Source organism: Diadema antillarum, unplaced genomic scaffold (genome assembly GCF_040938485.1).
Source record: "Diadema antillarum isolate AM-2024a unplaced genomic scaffold, OU_Dant_1.0 seq00000857_RagTag, whole genome shotgun sequence".
In the NCBI taxonomy this organism is placed as follows: Eukaryota; Metazoa; Echinodermata; class Echinoidea; order Diadematoida; family Diadematidae; genus Diadema; species Diadema antillarum.
In genome coordinates this window covers 269,711-296,778 of record NW_027271728.1, presented here as the reverse complement: position 1 = coordinate 296,778, position 27,068 = coordinate 269,711, and the positions used below count along the sequence as shown (strand labels likewise).

Genomic DNA, 27,068 nt, shown 5'->3' with positions numbered 1-27,068 from the left:
TCTGGATCCGCCACTGCTGTGGTACAGACAACAGATGAATATCCTGCATGGTCAACCTAGGAAATTATTGAAATTGATATTGAAATGAGATTTATTTACCAAACAAACAAACAAACAAACATCGTCAACAAAGTCACAACAATTAATAGTTAAGATATAGTTTGGCAAAAAAGAACTGGCAATAGCGTGCAGGCTAGTCGAGGCCAGTCCTTTCAATGATATAGATTATGATATAACGTATTTACAATATTTACAGAAGAATTGTTACATTATCAACATTATGATTCATTACAGTGGTACATGTAATAACATGAAGGTTCTAAAGTCATGTGTAAAGTTTTGATGAAAAGAAAATACATACAATTCATACATACAATCCTCATTCATTTACACACATAAATACATATCGATAGGTCGTATCGCATGTATGTGTTTATACATAATAAGCATTATAGATGATTATGTCCGTATGTGTACAAAAATCTTTATCCTTCGAGGAGTATGGAATGCGAGTATCAATTCTAATCTATTATGATGGTGACATTTGTTCCAGAGTAATGGACTGTATCTGATAGCTGAGGTCTGGAAAGATCAGGGGAAAAGCTATTTCATACTCTACCGAGATTTCAAATTTCACTCTTTTCCTCATTTTCTAGGCTGCTACCTGCAGATAGATTATGACGTCATCAAGTCTATGACGTCATTCGATGTGGTACAGTGCTTTCCCCCTGCCTGGCGGGCCATGCCACCCACAACTGTTTTTGCAATGCAAGTGTTGTTCTTGTTGCCAGGGCGAACCATAGCAACAAGAATGACGAGATGCGACAAACTCTCAGACAACGCTAGAGATGCTTTAATAGTGTCATGACTAAATTAGGATCGTTGATGTCAAAAAGCATAAATCATGACACCATGATGAAACTAGATAGTTCGACTCATGTGCTGAGCAACAGTGTAAAGGTCTACGCGTATCATTACTGTTTCCTTTTTCTATCATTATGAAAATTCCCACATTTCCGTTATCGAACTATGTGAAGGAGAATGAGCATCAATATAAGAATCGGACGAAATCAGGTTTACATTCGATATGGATGAAGTCATAGAAAGTGATTTGGATAGATATGTAATCAAGACCAAGAGGGTAAGATAATTTGTGTTTGTTCTTTCGTCAAATCGTTAAACACTCTCTGAATACATAACTTGACACTGTTTGCCAACAAATAGTTTGTCCGCATTGAATAGAGAGTCACTTTAGATTGCACAGATAACATAATAGTGCATTACATAGCCATGACTATTGGTTGGTGATGTCCACAGTTTCGTTATGATACCTCGTAGACTTTATCATATTACCGTGTCAGCTTAGAGCAACATACCGTTCACTTGAAGAAAAAAAAAAGAAGAAGAATATAACAGACGGTAGAATCACGTGAAAATGATTTCATGCAAATCGCGCATGCGCAGTGATGTACTTTCTCCATCTTGGGGGTTATTTTGTGTCGGTGCCGCCAAGCTTATCATCTTACTCCACGGAACCATCGGACCATATTCAGCCGCGCTGACGGCGCCGTTGTAGTCCGAAGCTCGCCATATGGTTCACTCAGAGTTCCTGTCCCCGCGTCTCGACAGTCCGCTGAATTGGTGCAAAGTCTTAGTTGCATTCATTTCAGGTATTCTCCTGCACTACAAGCTCTAAGAGGAAAACATTCACTCCAGCCTAAGTGAAAAAAAGAAGAAAACAAAAAAGAAGATGACACATTCGACGACGAGAACATGGAGCGGGTTGTTATTGGTATCAGCCACCTTACTCCTGGTATTCCTAGCCTGGGATAACGGGCCAACCGGATCAGGACTCGTCGGTGCCGATACTCCAGCGAACTGCAGCTTTGAGGATATTGAGGGAAAATGGAAGTTTTTCATGGGCCCGGTAAGCAGGCTTATAATATTTGTGTCTTTCTACACGATTAAAAGTAAAGTAGAAATGAACAGGAAACGCGCATTGTATGGATAACGACTACTTTATTATAGTTGACAATACACACGTATGCATAAATATTTCGATTGAGACAGAGCTCGCAAAACAAGAGCTATCTTCTCATCCTGCCACTGCCAGGAGCGTTAAACAGTGTGTACAATGCTATGAGATTTTCTGTGTCAATCAGCACTGCAAAGCACTGAAAGGGTTGAATTTTTTTTTTTCTTAATCGCCAATTTTAGAGATTAAAGTTCAATGAAAATTTGAGGGATGTGACAGAAATAATGCTACAACTTTGAACAGTCTATAAAAAAGAGTGCGAACAAAAAATACATTTCATAGGGATATCTGATATTTGCCTCCTTTCGAATGTAACTTTGATATCACATGATAACATAATCTCAATAAATTTGTAAAGAAAGCACTTACAGACTCTGTATTGGTTGAGAAACAAGCGCAACATAGTATTAATAATAAAGACTGAAAAACTGCTAAGCAGAGTCTTGAAGCTGTAAGGTTGCGGGTTTTTTTTTTCACGCTGCAGCGTGAAATCACCGGCATTTTGGGGGCAGGTAAACAACAACAACAACAACAACAACAAAACGCACATAGATTGAAAGAGAAAAAGCAAGTTCAGTTAAATTCAATTCTGTGGACTTGATTGTTGTACCCGTCAATCAAGTCAAGAACATGTTGAAAATTGGACGACTTTACAACCCGTTTTGACATGGTAAAGAATATATTGGTTTTGGCAGTTATTACTGCTATCATAAAGCTTCTTATTGTTAGCTTGTATTTTCATTCACTTGCTGTTGTTGATTTTTTTAAATTTGTATAAAAGGTGATCTAATTCTGTCTGTCTGTCTGTCTGTCTGTCTGTCTGTCACTATAGCAGCTTCTATTATCATTTCAGTTTTCATTTGCATCATGCAAAGTGAGTCGATTCTTTCCATCAATGTATGTTAAGCTAAAAAAGAATAATAAAGCAGATAAAAAAGAAGAGGAGATGAATGTTCCTCTGTTAATCCTTTTATCATTAATAACCTTATTTATCACTGTTTATATTGTTAGATAAAACCGTATTCTAACTTAATCAGAAGGAGACAACAGAAACATTACGTAACGACAACATGGTATAATTGTCTGTGGAGCGAATCAGGAGCGAATTCATCATCTTGTGAAATTCATACGAAACTGTTTTGAGAACAAAGTACAAACACATTCGCTTCATGAAAATTTAGTTGACGAAAAGAAGACAAACCTTCCTATCGTAACATGGGTAATTGACAGTTGACATACCCTCGAAACTGTATTTCTCTGTATAGTCGACAACAAACGGCGTGAACTGTTCAATGCCATGGAAGAAGACGAGATCGTGGGTGATCAATCTTCGATTTCCCGACCTCGCTGTCGACGAAAACGGTGAGTAGACATGTCGACAAGGAGCTTCTATCCGAACAGGTGTTACTTTGATATACATGATCTGGAATCCGTTTCATGAAGTCATCACATAAAAGTCTTTACATAAATCTCAGAATGGCAAACGTTACTGATATGTAGCTATGTAGAGAAGTAAAATCAATTTCTTGAAGTCTCTCAGGAGTGTGTCTTATGGGAGAAAAGTTTCTCATGAGACTTTCATGAAATGAACCCAGGTTTATTCAAATCAATTTATGCTAATTGATTCATTCTTACGTTGTTTTTATTGCAATTGATTGACAGATCACCCTGCATCGACGTTAAAAAAGCACTGAATTGATCAGTGTTCTAGAAGTAGTCATGATAAACAGAAAGATAATGGGCATACATGTTTTACAAATATCATGGCTTAATTTTGTTTTAGGAGAGAAATAATTCCATTAAACATGTCTAAGCTCAAGTTCCAATCGATGTGTGTCAAGACGGACGCTACACTAAGATGAAAATTTCAACAGACAACTCCCAAATAAAACACAATAGAAAATGACAAAAAGGACGAAAAGGAAAAACATAGAAATCGTAAAATATGCAATATGGACGCTAGCGGTAGCAAATATGTTTTTATCTAATAACAGAAACCATATCCGACTTCCCATTTGTCGCACAATATCACTTTATATAGAGAGAACTGCTGATCTTAAATTTGGCGATTACAACGTCAGCATCAATGAGTGACACCTAAATTTACTGTCGACTCTCGCACAAATTTGGATTCGAGTATTTATCGGAGGCTGCCCTGCGTGGGCTGACTGACTCAGATGGCTACGTAGCGTGACGCGGGTACAAGCTACTAAACCCGAAATCAGCGCAAATATTGCAGCTCCAATTGCACTTTTTGTCAATATTGCAAGGTGTGAACTGAATGGCCTGCCCTTGAAATTCAGGGCTGGTGGAGAAACTGGTCAACGATTAAAAAATGGCAAAAAAAGTATGAAAAATAGAGTCATCCTATCTTTTCTTCTCTCATTGTCATGCCTGCTAGTGTTGAAATATTCCATTTAGATCGTCCGTGTATACAGTATGTCCTCCCCCCCCAAAAAAAAAAATACAATCGGATTTTTGCATTGATAACCCCAATATAAATAAACCGTCTTAATGCTACTTCAGGGCCTTAAAATATCACATCTTAGCTATATTTTGCAGAAAACCCCATTCAATTTGCTTAAGCGGTCACAGAGAAATGTGGATTGTTGTAAAGCATGTCGTGAGTCTGATTCTTGTGCAAACACAATAGACAGAACTTGGAGGGAAGGGATTCCTGACACGCTCTACAAAAATCCTCTTTTCTCTTTGACCATGAACTAAAGCAAATTGAATGGGGTTTTCTGTAAGATGTGGGCAATGAGTTCTAGTTTCATACCCTGAAATTGTGTTTGGATTGATCAATTATCTTTAAAGTTATCGTTGTGGAGGTCACTGTTGTAATTTTTGGGACATACGGTGTAGTGTCCCACGTTAGAATGGAAAAGAGGACACAATCGTTGATTTGTGCGAGAAAATGAAAACACCATCAAAGAAAAAGTGTGAATATATTATTTGTAACGGCTGAATAACTTTTTGAACATATCTGAAACTATGCAAACTGACATTATCGATTGCACTACATAGGGGGAAGATGTGCCATGAAAGTGTGTTTTTCCCCTAAATTCAATTAGATTGTCATCCTTTGTACAATTGTATTGGTAAGATCAAAACTGCTGATATACATTTTTAACAAACATGAGGTCAGTGACAGGTCCGACTTCCACTGGTTCATTTCTTCGACATGTAACGTAAGGTGCGGAGATGACCATGTGTGTATGTATGTGTGTGTGTGTCAACGGCGTAAATCCGTACTGAGGAGTGGGGGGATGGTCACCATCACCACGATTACAAGCCCATAACCGGAACGGCGCAGCCTTGGAGGGGGGGGGGGGGGGGGGGGGGGAGAAGCTTGGTGCCCCCCCCCCCACACACACACACACTTTACAGGGATCGGATGTCCCACTCTTTTGCATGAAATATAAAGTGGGAGGAAAGTGGCAGCAAAAATATGAAGACTTTTAGTTCTTGTTGCTTTTTTTTTCCTTCTCAGATGAATTTCAGCGGAAAATCAGACCTTAAAAGTATGAAAACTTTTGTTTTTGTTTTTGAAATATCTGTGAGAGGGAGCGGAACGACCTAACGGGGGGAGGGTGTGTATGGGGGGGGGGATCCCACTCTCACACGAGGAAGATTTTGCATTTTCAGACCTGAAATTCAGCGATCTGGTGCACACTTTTGGTGAAATTTTGTTTTCTTTTCTTTAAAAAAACAATAAGAAAATGAAATATTCACAATATATTATTGAATGACTAAATCGTGGTATTTCAGCTCTTGCTCCGCCCGTGCGACATCACTGTTAAGGCCTACTAAATAATGGGGCCTATCACCGGCGTAGACAGAATTTGATCTTAGGAGGAGCGGATATGTGAGGGAGCGAAGCAAGCGGGGGGAGGGGGAGAGGGTATGGTAGGGGGATATCCCCCTCCCACGGTGAAATCTTTTTGCATTGAAAATTTTGACATTTTGCAGTCCAAAAACTGCCGTTTGTAGCTATATTTTTCGCTTTGGAAATTAAGGGGGGGGGCACACCGGGCGCACTGCTGTCAATCACTGGCAGCAACATCAGGAGAATGGCATTGCGATTAAATGCAAGCGAGCGGAGCGAGCGAGCTTGAAAATTTTGACATTTTACAGTCTAAAAACTGCCATTTGTAGCTATACTTTTTCGCTTTGGAAATTAAGGGGGGGCCGCACCGGGCACAACTGCTGTCAATCACTGGCAGCAACATCAAGAGAATGGCATAGCGGTTAAATGCTAGCGAGCGGAGCGAGCGAGCTTGGAAATTTTGATATTTTACAGTCCAAAGACTGCCGTTTGTGGCTGTATTTTTTTCGCTCTGGAAATTAAGAGGGGCGCACCGGGAGCAACTGCCGGAAATTAATGGCAGCAACATCAGGAGAATGGAATAATGATTAAATGCGAGGGAGCGAAGCGAGTGAGCTTGAAAATTTTGACATTTTACAGTCCCAAAAACTGTCGTTTGTGGCTGTATTTTTTCGCTATGGAAATTAAGGGGCGCACCGGGCGAAAACTGCTGGCAATTACTGGCAGCAACATAAGGAGAATGGCACATTAATGCGAGCGAGCGAAGCGAGTGAGCTTGAAAATTTTGACATTTTACAGTCCAAAAACTGCCGTTTGTAGTTATATTTTTCGCTCTGGAAATTAAGGGGGGCGCACCGGGCGCAACTGCCGGCAATTACTAGCAGCAACATCAGGAGAATGGCATAATGATTAAATGCGAGCGAGCGAAGCGAGTGAGCTTGAAAATTTTGACACTTTACAGTCCCAAAAACTGTCGTTTGTGGCTGTATTTTTTCGTTTTGGAAATTGAGGGGGCGCACCGGGCGAAAACTGCTGGCAATTACTGGCAGCAACATCAGGAGAATGGCATAATGATTAAATGCGAGCGAGCGAAGCGAACGAACTTCAAAATTTTGATTTTTTACAGTCCAAAAACTGCCGTTTGTAGCTATATTTTTAGCTTTGGAAATTAAAGGGGGCGCACCTGGCGAAAACTGCTGGCAATTACTGGCAGCAACATCAGGAGAATGGAATAATGGTTAAATGCGAGCGAGCGAAGCGAGCAAGCTTCAAAATTTTGACATTTTACAGTCCAAAAACTGCCGTTTGTAGCTATATTTTTTGCTTTGGAAGTTAAGGGGGGCGCACCGGGCGCAACTGCCGGCAATAACTGGCAGCAACATCAGGAGAATGGCATAACGATTAAATGCGAGGGAGCGAAGCGAGTGAGCTTGAAAATTGTCGTTTGTGGCTGTATATTTTCGCTTTGGAAATTAAGGGGGCGCACCGGGCGAAAACTGCTGGCAATTACTGGCAGCAACATCAGGAGAATGGCATTAATTAAATGCGAGCGAGCGAAGCGAGCGAGCTTCAAAATTTTGACATTTTACAGTCCCAAAACTGCCGTTTGTAGTTATATTTTTCGCTTTGGAAATTAAGGGAGGCGCACCGTGCGAAAACTGTTGGCAATTACTTGCAGCAACATCAGGAGAATGGAATAATGATTAAATGCGAGCGAGCGAAGCGAGCGAGCTTCAAAATTTTGACATTTTACAGTCCCAAAACTGCCGTTTGTAGCTACATTTTTCGCTTTGGAAATTAAGGGGGGCGCACCGGGCGCAACTGCTGTCAGTCACTGGCAACGTCAGGAGAATGGAATAGTGGTTAAATGCGAGCGAGCGGAGCGAGCGAGCTTTAAAATTTTGACATTTTACACTCCAAACACTCCCGTTTGTAGCTATATTTTTCGCTTTTGTTTGTCCCACTTTTATGAGGGAACCATCCCCCCCCCCCCATCAACGCCTCTGCATATGAGGGTGCTTTTGTTAAGTGAAAGATCTACTGCACACTCTTTGATAAGGGAAATATACGTCAATGTCAAAAGTGTACAAAGTTTATCGAAAGGGATCCTGTATAGTGGAGCTTTTGCAGGTTCATGATTGCAATACAACGATCTGGTGCATAGTTTTGGCGATATTTGGACAATTTTCCATTAAGAAAGTTCGAGATTTGTCCTCATCTCGGGAATTGCTTGGGTAATAAATGATTTGTCTGCCTAAACACTTCCGTAGGGGCGGGGCAAATGCCCCTTTGCCCCCCCCCCCCCCCCCCCCCCCAAATAGATTCGACGCCCCTGATCTTCCCTGGTCGGTATGCCCATAGATGTATCCTGACTGAGTCATCAGTCACTGTCGTTTCTCAGGAATGATTCAGGAAATGGAGGGGGTTCAATTATGGCGATATAGTTTTTGTTATTGTTTGTTTGTTTGTTTTCGTACATATTTTGCAGAAGGTCCCCAGTTACTCGCGTCATAGCATGTTTACATGTAGGCCTACACTATTTGACGTTGTCAACGTCTGAGCCATACCTTACAGTGTATGTCGATGTTACTTAATTCTTCGCGAGCGAGCGAAGCGAGGGAGCGCTTGAGAAAATTATGTATACATTTTCCTACAAGATAGAATACTGTTCAGCTCTGTTACCTGTCTGAAGGCCGGCGTACAAACGTCATGCAATATGCCAAAATTGAAACAATCACATTTCTGCTTCCTCCATTTTTCCCCTCAAAATTCAAGGGGGGGGGGGGTGATTGTACAGGCCATCCCCCCTCCCTTATCCCCCCCCCCATCCCCCCCCCCCCCCTGGATTTACGCCCATGGTGTGTGTGTGTCTGTCTGTGTGTGTGCGTGCGTGTGTCTGTCTGAGTGTGTGTGTCTGTGAGAGACACTTGAATTACTTGAATTCTGTCGTGATTTCATATTTGTGTATTTTGTTCACGTTGTTATAAGCTGACCCAATAATATAATCAAAATGGTCAGAAATTAATTAAAGATTAGAAAACACAATAAAAATAGGGTTCATTACTTGGATATAGGATATCGGAAACGAAACCAACGCGAGTTTTAATAGGTATATTCATATCAACTTACTTTTAGTAAAGATATACTTACACAACTGGTTTATGATACATCGGATGCATGCTGTTTAAACATCTACTGTAGACATTCCTCTCATACCATAACAGCAGTACGTGATTATGTCGCCCGAAGTTCAGCTATAAAGCTCAGAAAATCTAGTCAACCGAGGCCCCCTCATTAACATTATTATGTTCCTTCCTTTCGTGATTAAGAGCTCCTTCTACATTTCCTTTCATAATTTGGAATAGGCGCTGCCGATCTCTCCCCCCCCCCCCCCCTCCCATCTCTCTCTTTCGCCCCGGCTCTATCTGTCTTTTACTCTCCCTTTCTTCGAGCGGGTAAGCGTCGCAGGTGGAGCGTTAACTCTAGATGAGGTCGCCAGCGATTCGAAACAGTCAGTCTGAGATAGCCGGCACCATATGCTGTCGCCACAGATGTGGCGCATCATCGCCATCATCGCTTATTTGAGATGCTTGTGTACTATGACCATAGCCAAGACCGAAGAAATCAAGTTGAAATTATGCTAAATATCTCTTTAAATGATGTCGCTTTGTTCTAAAGTAGTCTAAAATCATAAAACGAATCATTGTCTCAGCAATGGTTGCAGTTCTTACAAACATTTGTGTTCTTATGCGTTCAATTCAAGGAAAACATGTCATTGTTGCAATTCTCGGGATCGCCAATACGCAGAAAACTTCTGAAAAGCCTTGTCACGGATGCACTGTGGGATTCCTCGGTGCCATTGTCGCTAGGCCATAGTCTTATTTCCAATGCTATTTAATCAATTTCGTCTGATTTTCTTTTGTTGCTGCTTTTTTCTTCAGTTAGAATTCAACTAACAAAAAAAGAGTTTAACATTTCAGACTTTTATCATAAGATGGGCATCAGAATCTCTGCAATCTGATTGGTCAATTGTCATGCATTGATTTTTACTGATCCACACTGAGCAGTACGTCCGGTAAAATCCTAACGCATGGCCATGCGTCCTGTAAAATCCGAAGGCATGGCTCAAGTCTTGTATAGTGTTGTAGGTGTACCGGACGCATAATGGGGAAAATGGTTGTATTTAATGAATTTATTGGCCCATTCTATAACACAAATGATGCACAGGCCTATTTTGTGAATCAGTGAGAATTGGATGTTCTCGTTTAACTTTGGAACGGTCTAAAACCCACGAGCGCAGCGAATGGGTTTAAAGAGCTCCAAAGTTAAACTCACGCATCCAATTCTCACCGATCCACTCTGTCCTGAGCATCATTTTGTATACTGATACATTGACGTCAGTATAGAGTCATGATTCACTATTGCAAGGCTTAAATGTGCTGGTCACAATATGATGGAAAGCGAAGAAATCTTCACCAAAAAATACCCCTGGGTAAAGACGGAACGTTACCTGAGTTCATAATAATTGATATGCAGCCAAACCGGGGCAATTTGTCCCCTGAGCTATCCCATAATGCATCTAAAACGCTGCTCTGCACACGGCACCTAGGTACTGGCGATATCGAGACTTGCAAGGTATGCCCGATCTTCGCTCCTCACCCCTCCAATTATACTCAAACACAAAGAAACGTCAGAATATTACGGGTCAACTGATTGAAAAGCGATTTCACGCAGCGGCATATCCCTCTCGTAAAGCGGTTCCCTTTGAAATTTGCAAGTTAGAACTTCGTGTAGAACTTCGGTTTAAAAAATAGTAATGTGATACTATTTTTACAACACAAATAAATCCGTGTAACCACTCTGCAACTACTTGCAAACAAGCATGCTTACACCGCGGTGTATATCTTTATCCTGTTTACGTCGTCCCGGTGCACCGGGACGACGTAAACAGGATAAAGATAATCTATTAGGCTATACAAAATCATAACATTCATACTAGTCTAATACAAATCTTGTACTGTATTTTGAAAAATACAAAATTTGTATGACAGCACAGTCCAATTTAAGTCATAAGTTTTTTATTTCTGATTACCTTGATCAGGATCTGGATGTTTATACTTTCAAATAATCACTAAGTACTATAGTATGATAGAACTGGGCGATTAGACATGTGCATATAGTATGAAATACATTCCATTTTAGGTACTGAAAATTTCTATACTGTTATGACTCAAAGAATGTCCATCTGTCGTGAAATTTGAGTGGATAATGCTTGATTCCCGTCATAAATTATGTACCTAAGGAACCTGAAAAAAAAATCACTCGCTTAAGCAGATCTACATTTCAGGTAAAACATATAGAGATTTATTACCGAACATTGATGACAGCTTCATCAACATTTATAAGTTTTCAGATTTAACTGTGACAGACATCTGTGAAAAAAATTGAGCAAAATTCGTCGAAAGATATGGCTTCTATAAAGCCACATTTTCGTTAAAGTGGCATCGCATGTGCACATTTTTGACAACAGTACACCGCTTCAGGTCAAAGTTATATGTAACGATGGCGTGGTGCCCTTTAATAAGAATAATTACCCAGACAGCACTTCAATTTGACATGGACACGTGCACATCATATAAGAAGCAAATCTTTATGTCTAATAGGGATATGAATTAATTGCCTTCCGGTGTGCCTGGGCCGTGACGTGAGTGGTCATCCTTTAGCTCATCTTAGACTGCTGTTTGAAGACGGCAAAAGATATCTTGTCTGTCAAAAGATATCGTGTGTCTGTCTGGAAGAGCAATAGAATAAACAGAATAGTTCTCAGAACTGTCCCTATCATCACACATTATTTTCTTTTGTTTCGTACTGTGGGAAGGGAACCGGAAATCGTGTTTCATTTTGTCTGGAAGGGAAAAAGTAAGATTCGTAGAAAGCGCAATCCATGCAGTTTTTCGGTCATGCACCGTGCCAAAAATTCTTTGTCAGTGACATGTCACTCCTCACGACTTCACTAACGACCTGAGACAATTTTTTTGCTTTTTATGTATAATCACTTTACTTACCCCCACACTTTTCATTTCATTTAATTTCATCTAATTTCTTTTCATTTCATATCATTATTAATTGTCAATTATACTTTGATTTGATAAGTCGAATTCAAATACGTAGCTGTGACTTTTTTGTGTCGCTTTACAATCTCATGTGATTGTGTTATTCAGTTGCATGATATCACATCTCACATCTTAGCCAAAATGTCAAGAAACCCATAGAATTTTCTTTGTATTTTTGTAATCTCACTCTTCTGTTGATATCTTACATATCGAAAAGAATGAGCTGAATACTCTGACATCCTTACTTCACCGATCATTAGTTTTAAGGAGATATGAATCTACTGAGAGGATTGATAGGAGTTTTGATAGATGGAAAATCAGGCAGAACTATTTTTTTTTAGTTGGCAACTATTAAAAGTTTCCATATCTCCTGCGATTTTCACGAAAAGGAAACAGAACTATTCAGATAATTGATTTATAATGGCAATGTGGCTGATAGAAGAGAATGACATCGACTCTTGTATAAAGAGGCCCTGGGGTCGGTCCTCTCAGGTGTGTGTGCACCCTCTGGCGCCATCCGGACCTTCTACTGCTGGGGTACTGCCAAAGCACAGGTTACCCAGGGATTTCAGTGTCAACTTCCGCACTGCTACTCCTACTGAGACAATTGAAATCTATGCCTTCATTACATGCATGTGCTATGAAAAATATAGAAGATGTGATATGTTGCTTCTGTTCAAAATGTAATCAACGTTACATAGAAGTAACTACTTCTCAAAGTAGTGTCACAAATTATGTTACCTGAAGAGTACGTAATATAATATATGATTGATATTTTACAGTGTTTTACTGTAGTTCAGTTGGCATCAGCGCCCGAGATCGCTTCCAGTTAAAACGAATATTGCAATAATTTGAAGAATTTACTCCTTGCTATGATACCTTGTCCAATCTGGTCACGTGGACTAGATTAAAATAGTTAAAAAAACAACAATATACACATCGGAAAGCGTATGTCTGTCATTATACAGTATAACATAAACGCGTGTATTCCTCTCTGTGAGCTTCAGATTCCAAATATAGAACGCAAGGTTTTCGACAGTCCTACATCTTACTAAGATTTTTGAGTACACGTATAACCACACAAGATATTTATAATGGACAAGACAAGCGTTATAAACAGTGTATACCATACACAGCCGAATTCTCCTCTTCCCGAAGGATTGATACAATTATTAATCAATCAAAATTATCTCTACTTAAAGGGAGACTTGGATTCTGGACCCTGATTTACAACCAGGGTTTCGAGGTAGTGATCAGGAACAAGAAGTTCTTCGGTTTCTCGGACTACGAGAAGATCTCGAAGAAGAAGGTCATCAGCTACTGCAACGTGACCATCGGCTGGGCTCACAACGATGACCAGACGGATTGGTCCTGCTTCCGGGGCGAACAGATCTCGCGTTTCCGGGACACCGGTTCCTCTGTGAAGGCCCTGGACTTGGAAAACCTGGAGTCGCAATTCGACGAACACGCGGTACATCGGAAAAACGATAAGTTTATCGCAGGTAAGGCTCATACCCTAGCGTTACAGTTACACCAGACATGTGACCTGACGGTTCTAGGCAATTACCCACGGGCGATTACTCCAGACCTTTCCCCTGACCCTAATCCTAATCCTAATCATGAACCTAATCCTAACCCTATTCCCAAACTCTAACCATAAACCTAACCCTCAGCCTAATCTTTACTCTAACCTTATTGATAACCAGTATTTAGCTGGGGGGCAATTGTCCTCGGGAGGTAATTGCCATGATAAGGATCTGACAATATACGCAAAAGGCGGGAAAGGACCTAAGTAGCTATTGAATTGACTGGAATAGACCAGTGTGCTAAAATATTCACGTTTTATGCCTTATGCCCTTCATTACAAAGGGCGTTCTCAACAAACACAGAGCTTCCTTCTCCGATACTCCAACAAGTGGGCCTAAAGCAATACCTACGTAAACGGCAATGTTGTCATCAATCATTATCTCTATGTTAAAAATAAATATTGATACTTTATTGTCAGTGAAGAATGAAATAGATTAGACATGCATTCTTTAAGCGGACAGCAACATCAAAATTATCCAATTGCCTGGATTTATATAAAAGAAGTAATTTGCATGTTCCCGATTTTCTAAAGTTCATATCAGCCTCCGTGGTTGAGCAAGTCGTGGTAGAATTTCCCATTTACTGTTCTCTTAAAACATTGTTTCATGGGTGGACTTCAATTTCGCATTCGCAAACTTTCCTCTTCAAATCAAAACATTTTCGCATCCACAAAGAGCAATGATTATCTGGTTGTATGTTCATAGATCTTATGAATATCAACGCGACTGTAATCATGTCCTGCTCTGCTAATAAAACTTAATGTTCCAGCGATAAACCAGCACCAGAACTCTTGGACTGCTACCTACTACAAGCGCTACAAGAATCTGACTCTTGGGGACCTGCGTCGTCGAGCTGGCGGCAAACTGCATAAGAGGGTGTACCCCAACGTGGCCCCGGTAGATGACGACACGCGTGAAGGTAAGACGCTCGTCCAGTGATGTATTATAGGGATAGTACAGTTCCGGTTGGGATAGGACTTCAAGTTTCCATTTTTTATGATGATTTTTTTTTTTTTTTAGATAATGAGAAACCTCTTATGAAATATTGAAGACCAAACAATTCTAAGAAGAATTCAAAGTTTACTTGATGAACATTGGTTTTGAAATGGCCGAGATATCCAAATCAAAACAATCCTAATAAAAAAATGGGACCCATTTTCATTGGGTTCGCTTTGTTTTACTTTGTTTTCGGATATATTATCAGCCATTTCAAAATCGATTTTCATCAAATACACCTTGAATTCCTGTTCAAATTGTATGCTCTTTAACATTTATAAAGTAGTTTCTGAAGTATCTCGAAGAAAAGTTCAAAGCTGAATCTTCATCTCAACCAATACTATACCATCCCTTTATTCGTTCAGCAATCAATATAGCTCTGGTTTAATGGCTTCTGATAAAATCTTTCCTTGAGATTCCACGCATTCATTTATACGTTGCAAGGACCTGATACAGAACTTTTAAGATTGAGTAAAAACACAATCGATCAACAAACAAGAGTATCCAGATTGGCAGATTCTTTATCAACATATAGAACAAGTATTCCTATTTCGAAGTCATGCTTTTTCGTACTGGTTCATTTGCATCAACCCGTCGCCTGTCATTCTGTGTTATTCCAATTAGGAAATGATAATGTCCATTGTTTGACTGCGCATGCCTCTGTTTGTTTTTCATGCCGATATTCTCACAAACACGCATGCGCGGAGGCAGACAGACGACTTTGGGCAGATCAGTGAAGCGTGAAATTCCATCCGTTTTTTTTTTCTCTCTCTATAAAAAAAGGCCATGGGGTGCATTGCACAATTATCATTCGTGTACAATTAGATGTAGTCCCGGTACCTGACTTTCGTGTACATTATTGTTGTTGTCTGTGTACCTTTTTGATATTTCCCATGATGAGTCACGCCGTCACGCGGGAGAATATCTGGGGGCGGGGGTCCCTGGGAGAGGTCATTTCCTAGGGGTTTGACGGTAAAATCCTGGGGCCACGGAACATTTTTTTTTTTTTTTTTGCGCGCGCGTGTGTGTGTGTGCGTGTGTGTGCTTATGGGTGTGGGGCGGGGGGACGGGGTCAAGTGTAGTGCCGTGGTTGGGTTGATAGTACCCCCTTTATTTCCCACTTTGATTAGGGAACCAAACACTGTAAGCCCAAAGGAAAAAAAAAGAAACGTGAAAAATTACGAGAGTAATCAAAGTAATATGATTAGAACTAATCTCTAATTATTTCTCTCCAATAGCATTTATATTGCTATCCAACCATGCTTCCCTAAAAACATAGTGGAAGGGAGTTCCCGCCATTTTTTTTTTCTTGATGAAGATGCACCTGGCAAATTAATGTTCGTGCCATCCATACTGAAATGGAACTAATGGACTTCGAGTGTCATTATTGTTTCGTGACAGAGTTGAATTGGCAAAGTCGATTGTGATTATCTGCCCTTAACAGTGATTGTACACAGATATTAATCTTATTTGTTCTAGTTATAATTCTGACTTGAAAATGCTATGAGGTTTTGAATGTAGCCCTTGATGTCTACAAATAATAGTTCCTACCTGTTCTATTCAGAATGTAGTCATTTATTTGTATTTATTCACTCTCTCTCTTCTTTCGATCTTTAAAATAACAACAACATATTTATTCACTCATTTATCTTGCCATTTTACTTATTTACTCATTTATCTATTCTTAGTGGGGAAATAACGTTATACCGTGTGAAATTAAGATTATTTAAAATCAGTGAAATGCGAATGGTTGTAGGATAATGCTGTCTTTCCTTTTTGCAACATGCAAGGAATTAAGAACAAGCAGTTCATCCATAGGATCTCCGTTTGGGATTTGTCGAAAACCCGAGACTTCTCCCAGAGCGAGTCTTCCATCGTTTAAGTGTATTCAGTAAAGTAGATAGAACTCGGACAAAACGAAGAAGGAGAGTTTTGTTTACAAAGTATAGACCTGAGGGATTAAAAGAAACAAGTATGTCACTTGATCACGCATCGGAGTTCAAGAACGGTGCAAGGAAGACTTTCGCCCGATGCCTCAAGCTGAACCCTCTGGGTGCCATAATATTACCCGTCCGTAGGTTTTATGCGTGAAATTGACTCTTTGAAACAGAAGGGGTTAAAGGAGTGTCCCATGTGATGCGATCTTGATGACCAAGCCGAGTGCCTGTCACAGATCACCTCGTGCTCTATCGGCGTGTCGGTCGCCACCGTAATCATGATGTAATGAGTAAAAAAAAAAAATGATCGAGGACCGGATACATTCCTTCACTCTAATGTCGTAGACGACGGGTGACGATAGTGCGTTTTAATTTTCAAGAGCAAGTGCTTCGGTGACCACGCGAGGCAAAGCATGAAGAACCTACGATTTAAATTTAACGCCACCAATCATTTGGCTCCCAGTTATGGCATTTCCAGACCAAACTCCGTGTTTTGATTGACATCTCAGCTAAACCCGTGCGATATAAGTTATGAGAAAATCATGTAAGATTTCCCATGTACTTCATCACCTTAATATTTATAGCAGTCTGTAATCAAGGAGTCCATCTTAGTTAACGTATTCATCCAAGCATCATTACTATACAGTGTGTGTATATATATATATATATATATATATATATATATATATATATATCACCATGTAATATGCATGTCACGGGCTACTCATTTTCGCATGTATTTTGTCAATTTTGTGACGGGTGTTTTTTCTTTTTTGATAAATATCACAAATATGTTCTGTTTATACATTGTCTGATTGTATATAATTTCTCTGTTTATCTCAAGGAAAGAAAAATAAATTTGAATCCTGAATCTTGAATCTACGGAGAACTTTTTTTTTTAATATATATATGCGGGGTGGGGATAAAGGGTCGTACTCGTGTTAATGGTCAAGGGTCATCATCCTGCCATGCTGCCGTATTGGTAATCAGAACTTGAAATATATCGAGGCGGCTAGGTAACTGCGTTTATCAAAATATGTGACAATACAATAAATATTCTGAAGGTGAATACCGCAAAAGATCTGTTTGCAAAAAGTATTTAAATTGGTAAATTCTTATCGCCGCTTTGGTAAAACTCTTCGTCTCCGCCCTTCCTCTAAAGAAAAAAATAGGTATCAAGATGGCTTAAAATGTTTAGGCGTGAAGGTACATTAAAAACGACACTTCAGATATGATTATAATAAGATATTGGTCCACTGTGTGGTTACGGAAAAGCGAGCGCGTATAAATTTTTCGGATCTCACAACGCAACGAGATTATTAGTCATAGCCTCAAGGCTGCTTTGGCTAATGAGGGGAAATATACACATATATAACGGCAACACCGCCCATCAGAGCTAGTATCTAATGGCAGCGCGAGCCTCCGAGCCCCAGACGAACGCTGCAGACCGTGAACGATCGTGCCGATAACTCAAGTTGCCATCTTCATATACTCCTCTGACGGGTAGCCATTATATGGCAAGCTAAAGGAAACGCCCGTACACTTCATCCCCTGACCATATGGAAATTAGAAAATTTATTTTTTTGTTATCTATTCGAGAATGACCTATCCGTTCTCACTGTTCAACCATACCTCTCTATCTCTAGCCATTATAGCAATTGAGTCTATATGAGAACATCTTGCAACCTGAAAAATCTTTAATGATTTATGAATTAATAAATAGACAAAATAGATGGGTACGATATAACCTAAATGTTAATGATATTTCAAAACACCAGAACATTTTTTGTGGATCAATATAAGTCTATTGTTCAGATTTATATTTATATGATGATCTCATCACTAATGTCTTTTCAGCGATCACATCTTAATCGCGTGAAATTATAGATATTAACATTAAACAATATTATGTACTGTGAAAACATAATATTGTGTAATGTGCATAACATTGCAATGAAAATCATAGCCCTGGAAAATTTGAGAACTATTGAAGATGTCAGCAAGTTTGAACTACTGATCTAAGAGGTTCTAATTTGATGTTAAATCTTATCTAGGTTGTTATGCGTGTTTGCTTGTTTGTACACGTATGTGTACATTTATCAGAAGGTCATACACTCTAAATAACGTCTTTCGAAATATGATCATCATTTGCAATGTATGAACAATTATGCCATCTAGAGATAAATATTACCATGGTTATCATCAATGTTGTAAGTGATATGATAATCAACTGAAGCACGAGTACATTAGTGTAGGCAAAGAATGAAGTGTTAATAATAAAAATATCAAATACTTCATATATTAATAGTAAACTATTACGGCATGGGCGTGTCATGCAATTTTCTTTTTTTAATAAATTGCCTTTCATTTCCACTTTCACTTGTAAACATAACACAAAATGAAAGACATTAAACTTTGGAACATAGCTATAAAGTAATGATTAACACAATAATGCTCCCCGTAACAAGACAAAAGTACAGATTATCAATTTTGAAGGGAACAAATACAACCTAATAGATGACGTTGAATATACTTAATACATGACATGATTCCGGGAACAAAACAGAACTTAAAGCGTCTTTGCAGTCATTAGATCTTGCTAATTTTATAGGGAGAAACCTACTGAAAAGCTAATAAGATTACTGAAATAGGTGAGAGAGAAAATAATATGGGTAGATTAGGAAAATATTAAAGTACAACACAAAAACATACAAATATGCGATGTATACCAGTGTATAGAAGGAAAAGTGGATTTTGTCATTTGGTGTTGATCTTCAAGGAGAGTTAGTGACCGAAGATATCAGCTCTGTTTTGCTCTATTGGAAAACATATCATAATCAACGGGCAAGCTATACAAGTGAAAGTATAGCCGTGTAAAAGATCATCTTAAAAGCCACTTTATTCATGTTGTTATTCACTCTAGTAGAAATAGGTGTCGAACAGCTGGGATTTGGGAGGGTAAATGGTAACACATTATTAGAAAGGGAATAAATGAATTCATAGGTATATGATCATTACGGCATGACAATCACTACTCCTGCGGTACACCAAGGTAAAATCATACTACAGCTGTACGAGCAAGAATTCTTGAAACACATAAAAGCATAAAATATGACCCCAAAAACAAAACTAAAACACTTTTTCCAAACCTTAGACTTAATCTGCAATAAAACATATATCATTGAACGTGCTGTAAAATTCAATTAATCTATTTCATTGTGTTATATTTTAACATTCATACTTACTTAAAACTGAGATTCTACGAAACTGGCAGTTCTATACATTTCAAACTAAATATTTGACAAAACCTCAAAATTCAGTAAATATGGTTATTCCAGGCGCGGATCCAGGAATTCCGTAAAGGGGAGGCGCCTTTACAAAATTAAATGGGGCACACTCACCCACCCCCACCCCATTTTTTCTTTTTGTTTTAACCAAAAATGAAGAGGGGGCGCGCGCCCGGTGCCCTCACCCCGCCTCCTCCCCCCCCCCCCCCCCCCCCCCCAGGATCCGCCACTGTATTTTATGGGAGATAACTTTAACACTAACACTCCTCCAACTTTACGGGTTGATTTTGTTCAATGTTTGTTTTTGCTAAGATATTGCACAGAACATTAACATGATTTGTAATTAAACTGGTTTGATGTTTAAAGGTCGAAGGTAAGGGGGTACGAAGACAACGTTTTAAAACTACTCCCAAAACGTTGTAAAAGTAAAACAAAACAGAAAACAATGAACAAAACAAAAAGCAATATATATCTGAGGTAATCTTCGAGGCGACAGTGTGTGATTAAGGGCATGAAGACAGACATACCAAAAAAAAAAAGAGGAAACAGGGCGAAAAGAAAATGTTTGTAAAAATTAATGTGCTTAAAAACAAGTAATCCTGTGGGCATATAAATCGGCAACGGGCGTGTCATGTAAAATGCACCGGAAAACACAATATCTGAGAAACAGAGGGGTACTTTTTCAGTATTACATGATCTTCATACCAAGATATGTTGTTTTAATTATGTTTCTTTCCGGGATGGTTGAGATATTATCAGCATCCAAAAGTAAATGAGGCATCAATCCTAATTTGATACTCGAAACTTGTAACGCATATCGGCAACTCTCAATCAGGTTTAATCATAAAGATAATCATACATTTCACATATTAGTGGCAGTAATTTATTGGCCAGAATGTCGGAATTCCTAACATCATGAATTTGACGGGGGTGAACACAAATCTTGGCCTCTGCCTAAAAGGACAGGGACGCCGACACGCTGTCGTTACTTTTTGATTAGCGCCTTATCGGCGGTTCTGACGCGTGACCGTAGGAAACCCGGCTTAATATTGAAACCCGTGAGGCGCAGCGAGCGAGTATTAGCAGGCTTACGGAGAAGAAGACGGGAGTTTGGGTCACTTCGTGGCGACTTGCATGGAGACGTCAAAACCTATCTTCTACTTCCTATCAAGATGCATGCGACTGAATTCAGCTGGGTTAGAATCCGATACGAAAGAGGCATAGAACGGGGGCTGGCCAAAACGAAGCTCATTTGCATGCTGTTCAACGACCTAGCCCGTAAAATTAGACCGTGTGTTGCTGTGTCTGAACCTTTCAACATCATAAATGTATAAGATACTCTCAGCGATACTGACAAATGCTAGATCTATGCAAGAAATGACACAGTAAGCGTTCCAGATTACAGTTACTATGATTTAACTATTTTGCAATATATTATATTCCACAACACTCTTACAGTATATCCAATCTTAATGAAATAAATTCAGTTTTATCTATTTACTGTTATTTCCATCATGGAGGCCAACTTTAACGTGGAGCGGTTTTCCATTACAGAACATCCTTGCACGGATCGATGCACCATCGACCCCATGTTTTCTAAAAGAAACGATTTACCTACCTCCCCCCTTTTTTTTCAGGGAGTGATATTGTAGTCTCTTTTATAATCAAGCAGTTGTTAATGCAATTTCATGTGCAAGCGACTATGCTCCGTCTAAAATTCATTTCAGCGTGCATGATTTACAAAATAAAAAATAAAAAATTGAGAATAAGTTAATAGTAAAAATTAATTGTATTTGTCCTTTCACAACGTCCTTGTAAATTTGATTTACGTATATTTCCATACAATTTGTCGGTCGTAGTTTTATTCTGTTTTGTTTTGAAGGCTAGGCTTTTCAAGTTAATAATTTCACCTGAGCTCCCAGAATTCAAAATCAATGTTGAACACTGATCGTGCCATTTCAGCATCGTCGAAGCTCCCCGACGCCTTCGACTGGCGAGACGTCGGCGGTATCGACTACGTATCACCGGTGCGCGACCAGGGAATCTGCGGCAGCTGCTACGCCTTCGCCTCGACCGCGACGCAGGAGTCTCGGCTCCGCGTGATGACCAACAACACGGTGAAGCTGGTGATGTCGCCGCAAGAGGTAGTCAGCTGCTCCGAGTACGCGCAGGGTTGCGAGGGAGGATTCCCTTATCTCATCGCTGGTTTGTACATCCCATGCCTCATATCAAACCTTCTAATCTTCTTAAAGGGAACGCAAACCCAAAGAGTAATGTGGATTGAGTGAAAACAGCAATATTGGTAGAACACATCAGTGAAAGTTTGAGGAAAATCGGACAATCGATGCAAAAGTTATGAATTTTTAAAGTTTTTGTGTTGGAACCGCTGGACAAGGAGACTGGTAGAGGTAATGACGTATTAGTGGACAACAATACCAAGAAAATATAAAGGAAATCAAACAAAAATTCACTTTTCTGGCATTATGAAAGAGCACTTGACTAACCGCCTTCAGAAAGCAGGGGGAATAATAGCTACCCTTAACATATGTCAGTATCAAGTTAATGGAATTTGTAGTTTTCATGAAATTTCCTTTAAGTTTTCTTTGAATTGTCGTCCACTCATACGTCATAACCTCTAGTAGTCTCCTCATCCAGCAGTTCCAACACTAAAACTTTAAAAATTCATAACTTTTGCATCGTTTGTCCGATTTTTTTCAAACTTTCACTGATGTGTTCTACTAATGTTGCTGCTTTCACTCAATCACATTGATTTTGGGGTTTGCGTTCCCTTGAAACCCAAATGATTTTAATGTGAAGACAATAATGGTGAAGTGGCACTTTCCTTTCATCATTATTTCAGTACTTCAGTTTTCGTGGAGAAGTCGAAGTTTTTATCTCGAGATAAATTCTTAGGCCCAGCGGTCCAGAACGCATAATGTTTCCCTAAAATGACTCTATTGTGAAACATGTTTAACACAATTTCTATCATGAAAATAATATGATTAATCTCTTCACATTTACCTGCATGTTCTTCATGTTACTCTTGTCGTATAGGGAAGTATGGACAGGACTTTGGTCTGGTAGACGAGACATGCTATCCGTACCGCGAGCGTGACGCTCCTTGTCGACGAGTGTCCTGCCGTCGATTCCGCACCAGCGACTACCACTACGTCGGCGGCTTCTACGGCGCCTGCAACGAGGACCTAATGCGTCTAGAACTCCTCCGTAACGGACCGCTTGCTGTAAGCTTCGAGGTCTACGACGACTTTCTTTTCTACCGTGGTGGCATCTACCATCACGTACCTTTCGTCGACCGATTCAACCCCTGGCAGACCACTAACCACGTGGTCACCATCATCGGGTACGGCTTCAAGGGCGACAACCCCAAGAAGGGGGAGAAGTACTGGATCGTGCAGAACACGTGGGGTTCGGAGTGGGGCGAGAAGGGCTACTTCAGAATCAAGCGCGGCAACAACGAGTGCAACATCGAAACTCTGGCGGTTGGCACCGTTCCGCTTACAAACTAGGAAAAAAAAAGCTAGAATTTCCATCGAAATACAAATTTAAAAAAAAATGCCTGAATAATTATCCACACATACACAAGTCGATGATTATTAACATTGTTGCTAGCTTCAATCAAAATTCATAAAAAGCAGCTCGAAGAATGATTTATTTATTTATGCTTGTGGAATGCAACCCGGGTAATTCCCAAACCCAAAATAAATCTTGCACAAAGGTAACCTTATGAAGCTGAGATCAGCAGAGAGGGGCGGGACAACTAACAAAGGGATGACTTTTCTTTTTAAGTGAGACTCCGCAACAAAAATTGGGTAAAATTATGCCATGAAAATCATGTTTAACCAGAGAACTTACATGGGGATTTGCAGTATAAGAAAGAACAAACAAAGAAACAAACAAATGTAAATACTACAGTTAATCCACTTCATGACACTAAAAGCGAGAGAAGTAAAAAGCTGCTTGCTAATTACACATTGATTAACTAACTATTGTGATCGGATTGCACTAGGCCACTTCTCAACCGAAAATATTGAATCTATCTGAACAAGGCATTGCTTTATTCCATCGAAAAGCTACTGGGTACCAGGGCGATATGCAGATACCATTTTAATTAAAAATATATAGATAGCGATTATCTGCAAATTGTGTCTAGGAATGGACGAGAGGATGAGAAGTCTGAAGATTGCACGAGCATTTACCATGTGTGATAAAGAAATATGCTATGTAAATAATAGTCAGTTCAATTTATTTGTGATACGAACTTACTATACCGTAATGTGCATAAACATGACAGGTATTTATCATTCTTCGATTTTCCATAACATGCATGCGAAATGTTTCATCTGTATCGCGGAGGCTAAATGCACTGGCTTGTCGTGTAGTCTAAGATAATGAAAATAAGACTTTAAGATTGACACGTAGTCGACAAACAAAGGTATGGTATCTGGGACAAAGTCCGTAAGACATTTAAAGACAAGCCAGACATTGCCAGACAAAGTCATACTTTCGTATCTACATCGTGTACATGATAACTGTGAGAACCACGCAATCAGAAACATCATTTCAAAGAATATTGAACTAAACACATACGAATTGTTAACACACACAATGGTTGGCACTCTGTATCAGTGTAAAAAGATCTTTATTGAATGTACAGTGCAAAACCGTGTCAACATCACGAAAATATAGTCTTACATCATGTTTATTTCTCGTATTATCTCCTTTGATATTTAGTATTGAACTATCTGAACCGCCTTTCTGTCTTTTTTAAAATTAATTTTCCTTACTATCGAACTTGGACTTTCCTTATTATTTTGATTTTGCGTGTATTCTTTGTCATATATTACAGGCGTGTATTGATGTCAATTTAGGTTATGGAAGTCATTATGTATTCGCATCCTTAAGCAACAATTTCCATGTCTTCCAGTACGTGCTTGTGTTCAGTTTCTTCCGTTTGGTGCGCAATAAGAAAATGTCACAAGTAGTTATTTACGAGTAGGAAATATCAAAGTAACTTGCTACTTTCTTTCTTCATCCTGATTCATATCCCATAAGCTTATTATAATAATAGAAGCACTACAAACCTCGCATCGAAGTTAGATTAAAAAAAGAAGGAAATGAAAGAATTTATCCGTAATAGAATAAGCGCCTGTCGTCAAAATCTCTCGAAGAGTTACAACTCTTTTGTTCAGTCAATATGTTTTTCTCTAACTTTCTTATCACTAAGAGCATAACAAAATCCAGCTCATTTTGAAAACCTAGCATGGAAAATGATGAATTAAACTAGTACACTTGTAGTTACTTGTCATGAGGGGAGAGTAAAAGAAAGTGAGTGGATATCTGATTAATATATTTTGGACGTTAATGTTACGAACTTAAAAGGCACATTTAGACATAGTAATTCATAAAGATGTCCATTCTTGTGAAAATATGTGCATGAAACCACACACTCCATTTAAAATCAGCCAGTATAAAATAGCCATTCTCTTCACATAAATTGTCCTCATTTGATTTAACATTATTGTACACATGTATTGTTTCTGTCGTTTCAAGACCTTCATTATGTACAATCTCTCATCGATTGAAATTATATTTCGGTGTACACTTTATTTCATCATAACTATATTTATATCACCTTCTTGACAGAATTCAGTAAATATGACAAATGCCGTGGCACTTTATCTGTTACGTAGCAGATAAATCCGCTAGCAATAATGACGGAATCTTCTTAAAATACCATTTTCTATTTGCACTCTTTATACATTTGGTCTTTAAGTTTCGACAATATCAATTTTGCCTGTTCTATATTTAGACTGGTTAATTGACGATTGATTAAGATGTTCACTGTTGTAAAATACATGTGCAGTATGTTACTAAATGTAAATCAAATAATAACGTAAAAGTCGTAGCTGTGTGCATGTTCAAACTAGGAAGAAAGGGGAGAAAAATAACTACCTTTTGTGTTGTCTGCCTTACAAGTGATGTATTTTGACTATATCCCATTTCTACCATACTGTTCAACCCTTTCACACTTTGTATTCATTTTTGTTGAAAGATAATCCACTGTTTCTGAAGGAATATTAATAAACTCTATTTCTGTACTGTTATATTTTGATACCAGTGTAAATGATAAATCATATCATGTAAATTCACTCTGCAGTCTCGTATTTTTATGGTGTTGATGACTGTTATGCAAATTGAGTGTCTACATTCATAAAAAATACATTGAAGCTCTGAATGAACAAGTCTTGCCATACTAGGAAAAATGCACGAAATCCATATACATATTACACGAACCAACTTAAAGTTAAATAATTTGGCAGGAACGGTAGAAAACGAAAAATCTTAAGCTAGGATTGTCCGTTGTAATGTCTGGCAAAAAAGTATACTAAATATATGAATAACAATTGCCTGAAACTATACAGTGAAAGGTGGAAGGCCACCAAAATCCAGCCAAAACGTCACTTTCTGGTTATAAATTCAACTGGGTATACGGCCAAAGGCATTTCTTGTAACGAATAGAAATTGACTTATTTCTTTTTTAAGACTACACAAGGTCTTTCCTCAGTAGATTGTAAATATTAATGAGCTACATTAATGTAAATGTAATGAATGGTCATGTTTTCATGGTAAAATTATAGTAGTAGGGCAGATATGTAACAAAAATTGGTCGAAATGCTCACATCCGGCGGAAAGTATGAAATTTTGCATATAGGGGTATTTTGGGGCGCTGATTTCAAATATTGCCGGATCCAAGAGATTTGACCACGGGGTCGGCCGCCATTTTGAATTCCAATATGGCCGCCATCACAAAACAAATTCAAAGATCCATATCTTCAGTTCTGAATGATCCGCCTGTGGCACCCAAATTTGGTACACATGAGCGTTTTGACATATTGAATTTGATGGCAGATTGATTCGGAGTGTCTGACAAACATCGAATGGCCACCATTTTGAATTCCAATATGGCCGCCTCGACGAAATATTCAAAATCTCTATCTCGAATTCTAAGTGGTGAGTGACCCTGAAATTAGGTGTAAACAAGTATTTTAACATCATACTGAGTTAAACTATTAACTGATGTGATGTGTCTGACAAACGCAATGCCTGCTATTTGGAATTCCAATGTGGCTACGAAGACAAACATCACGACTAACATTCACGGGCATGTCAGAAAGTGCAGAAAAAAAAGAAGCATAATGCACCTTTCACTGACGTCACAATGTAAATACATCAGCGCGCACTCTATCAGTTACAAACGCGCGCT

At 39.0% G+C, this 27,068-nt stretch overlaps 1 protein-coding gene across 1 annotated transcript; it reads left to right on the top strand.

Annotated features, from left to right (window-relative positions):
* The first annotated feature begins 1,525 nt into the window (after window positions 1-1,525).
* Window positions 1,526-23,310, top strand: LOC139740525 (dipeptidyl peptidase 1-like). The gene is made up of 6 exons (XM_071651114.1): window positions 1,526-1,927; window positions 3,301-3,397; window positions 13,180-13,479; window positions 14,333-14,482; window positions 21,746-21,988; window positions 22,838-23,310. The coding sequence occupies exons 1-6, from the start codon at window positions 1,751-1,753 to the stop codon at window positions 23,308-23,310; spliced, it is 1,440 nt and encodes a 479-aa protein (XP_071507215.1). The 5' UTR covers window positions 1,526-1,750.
* Window positions 23,311-27,068: the final 3,758 nt, after the last annotated feature.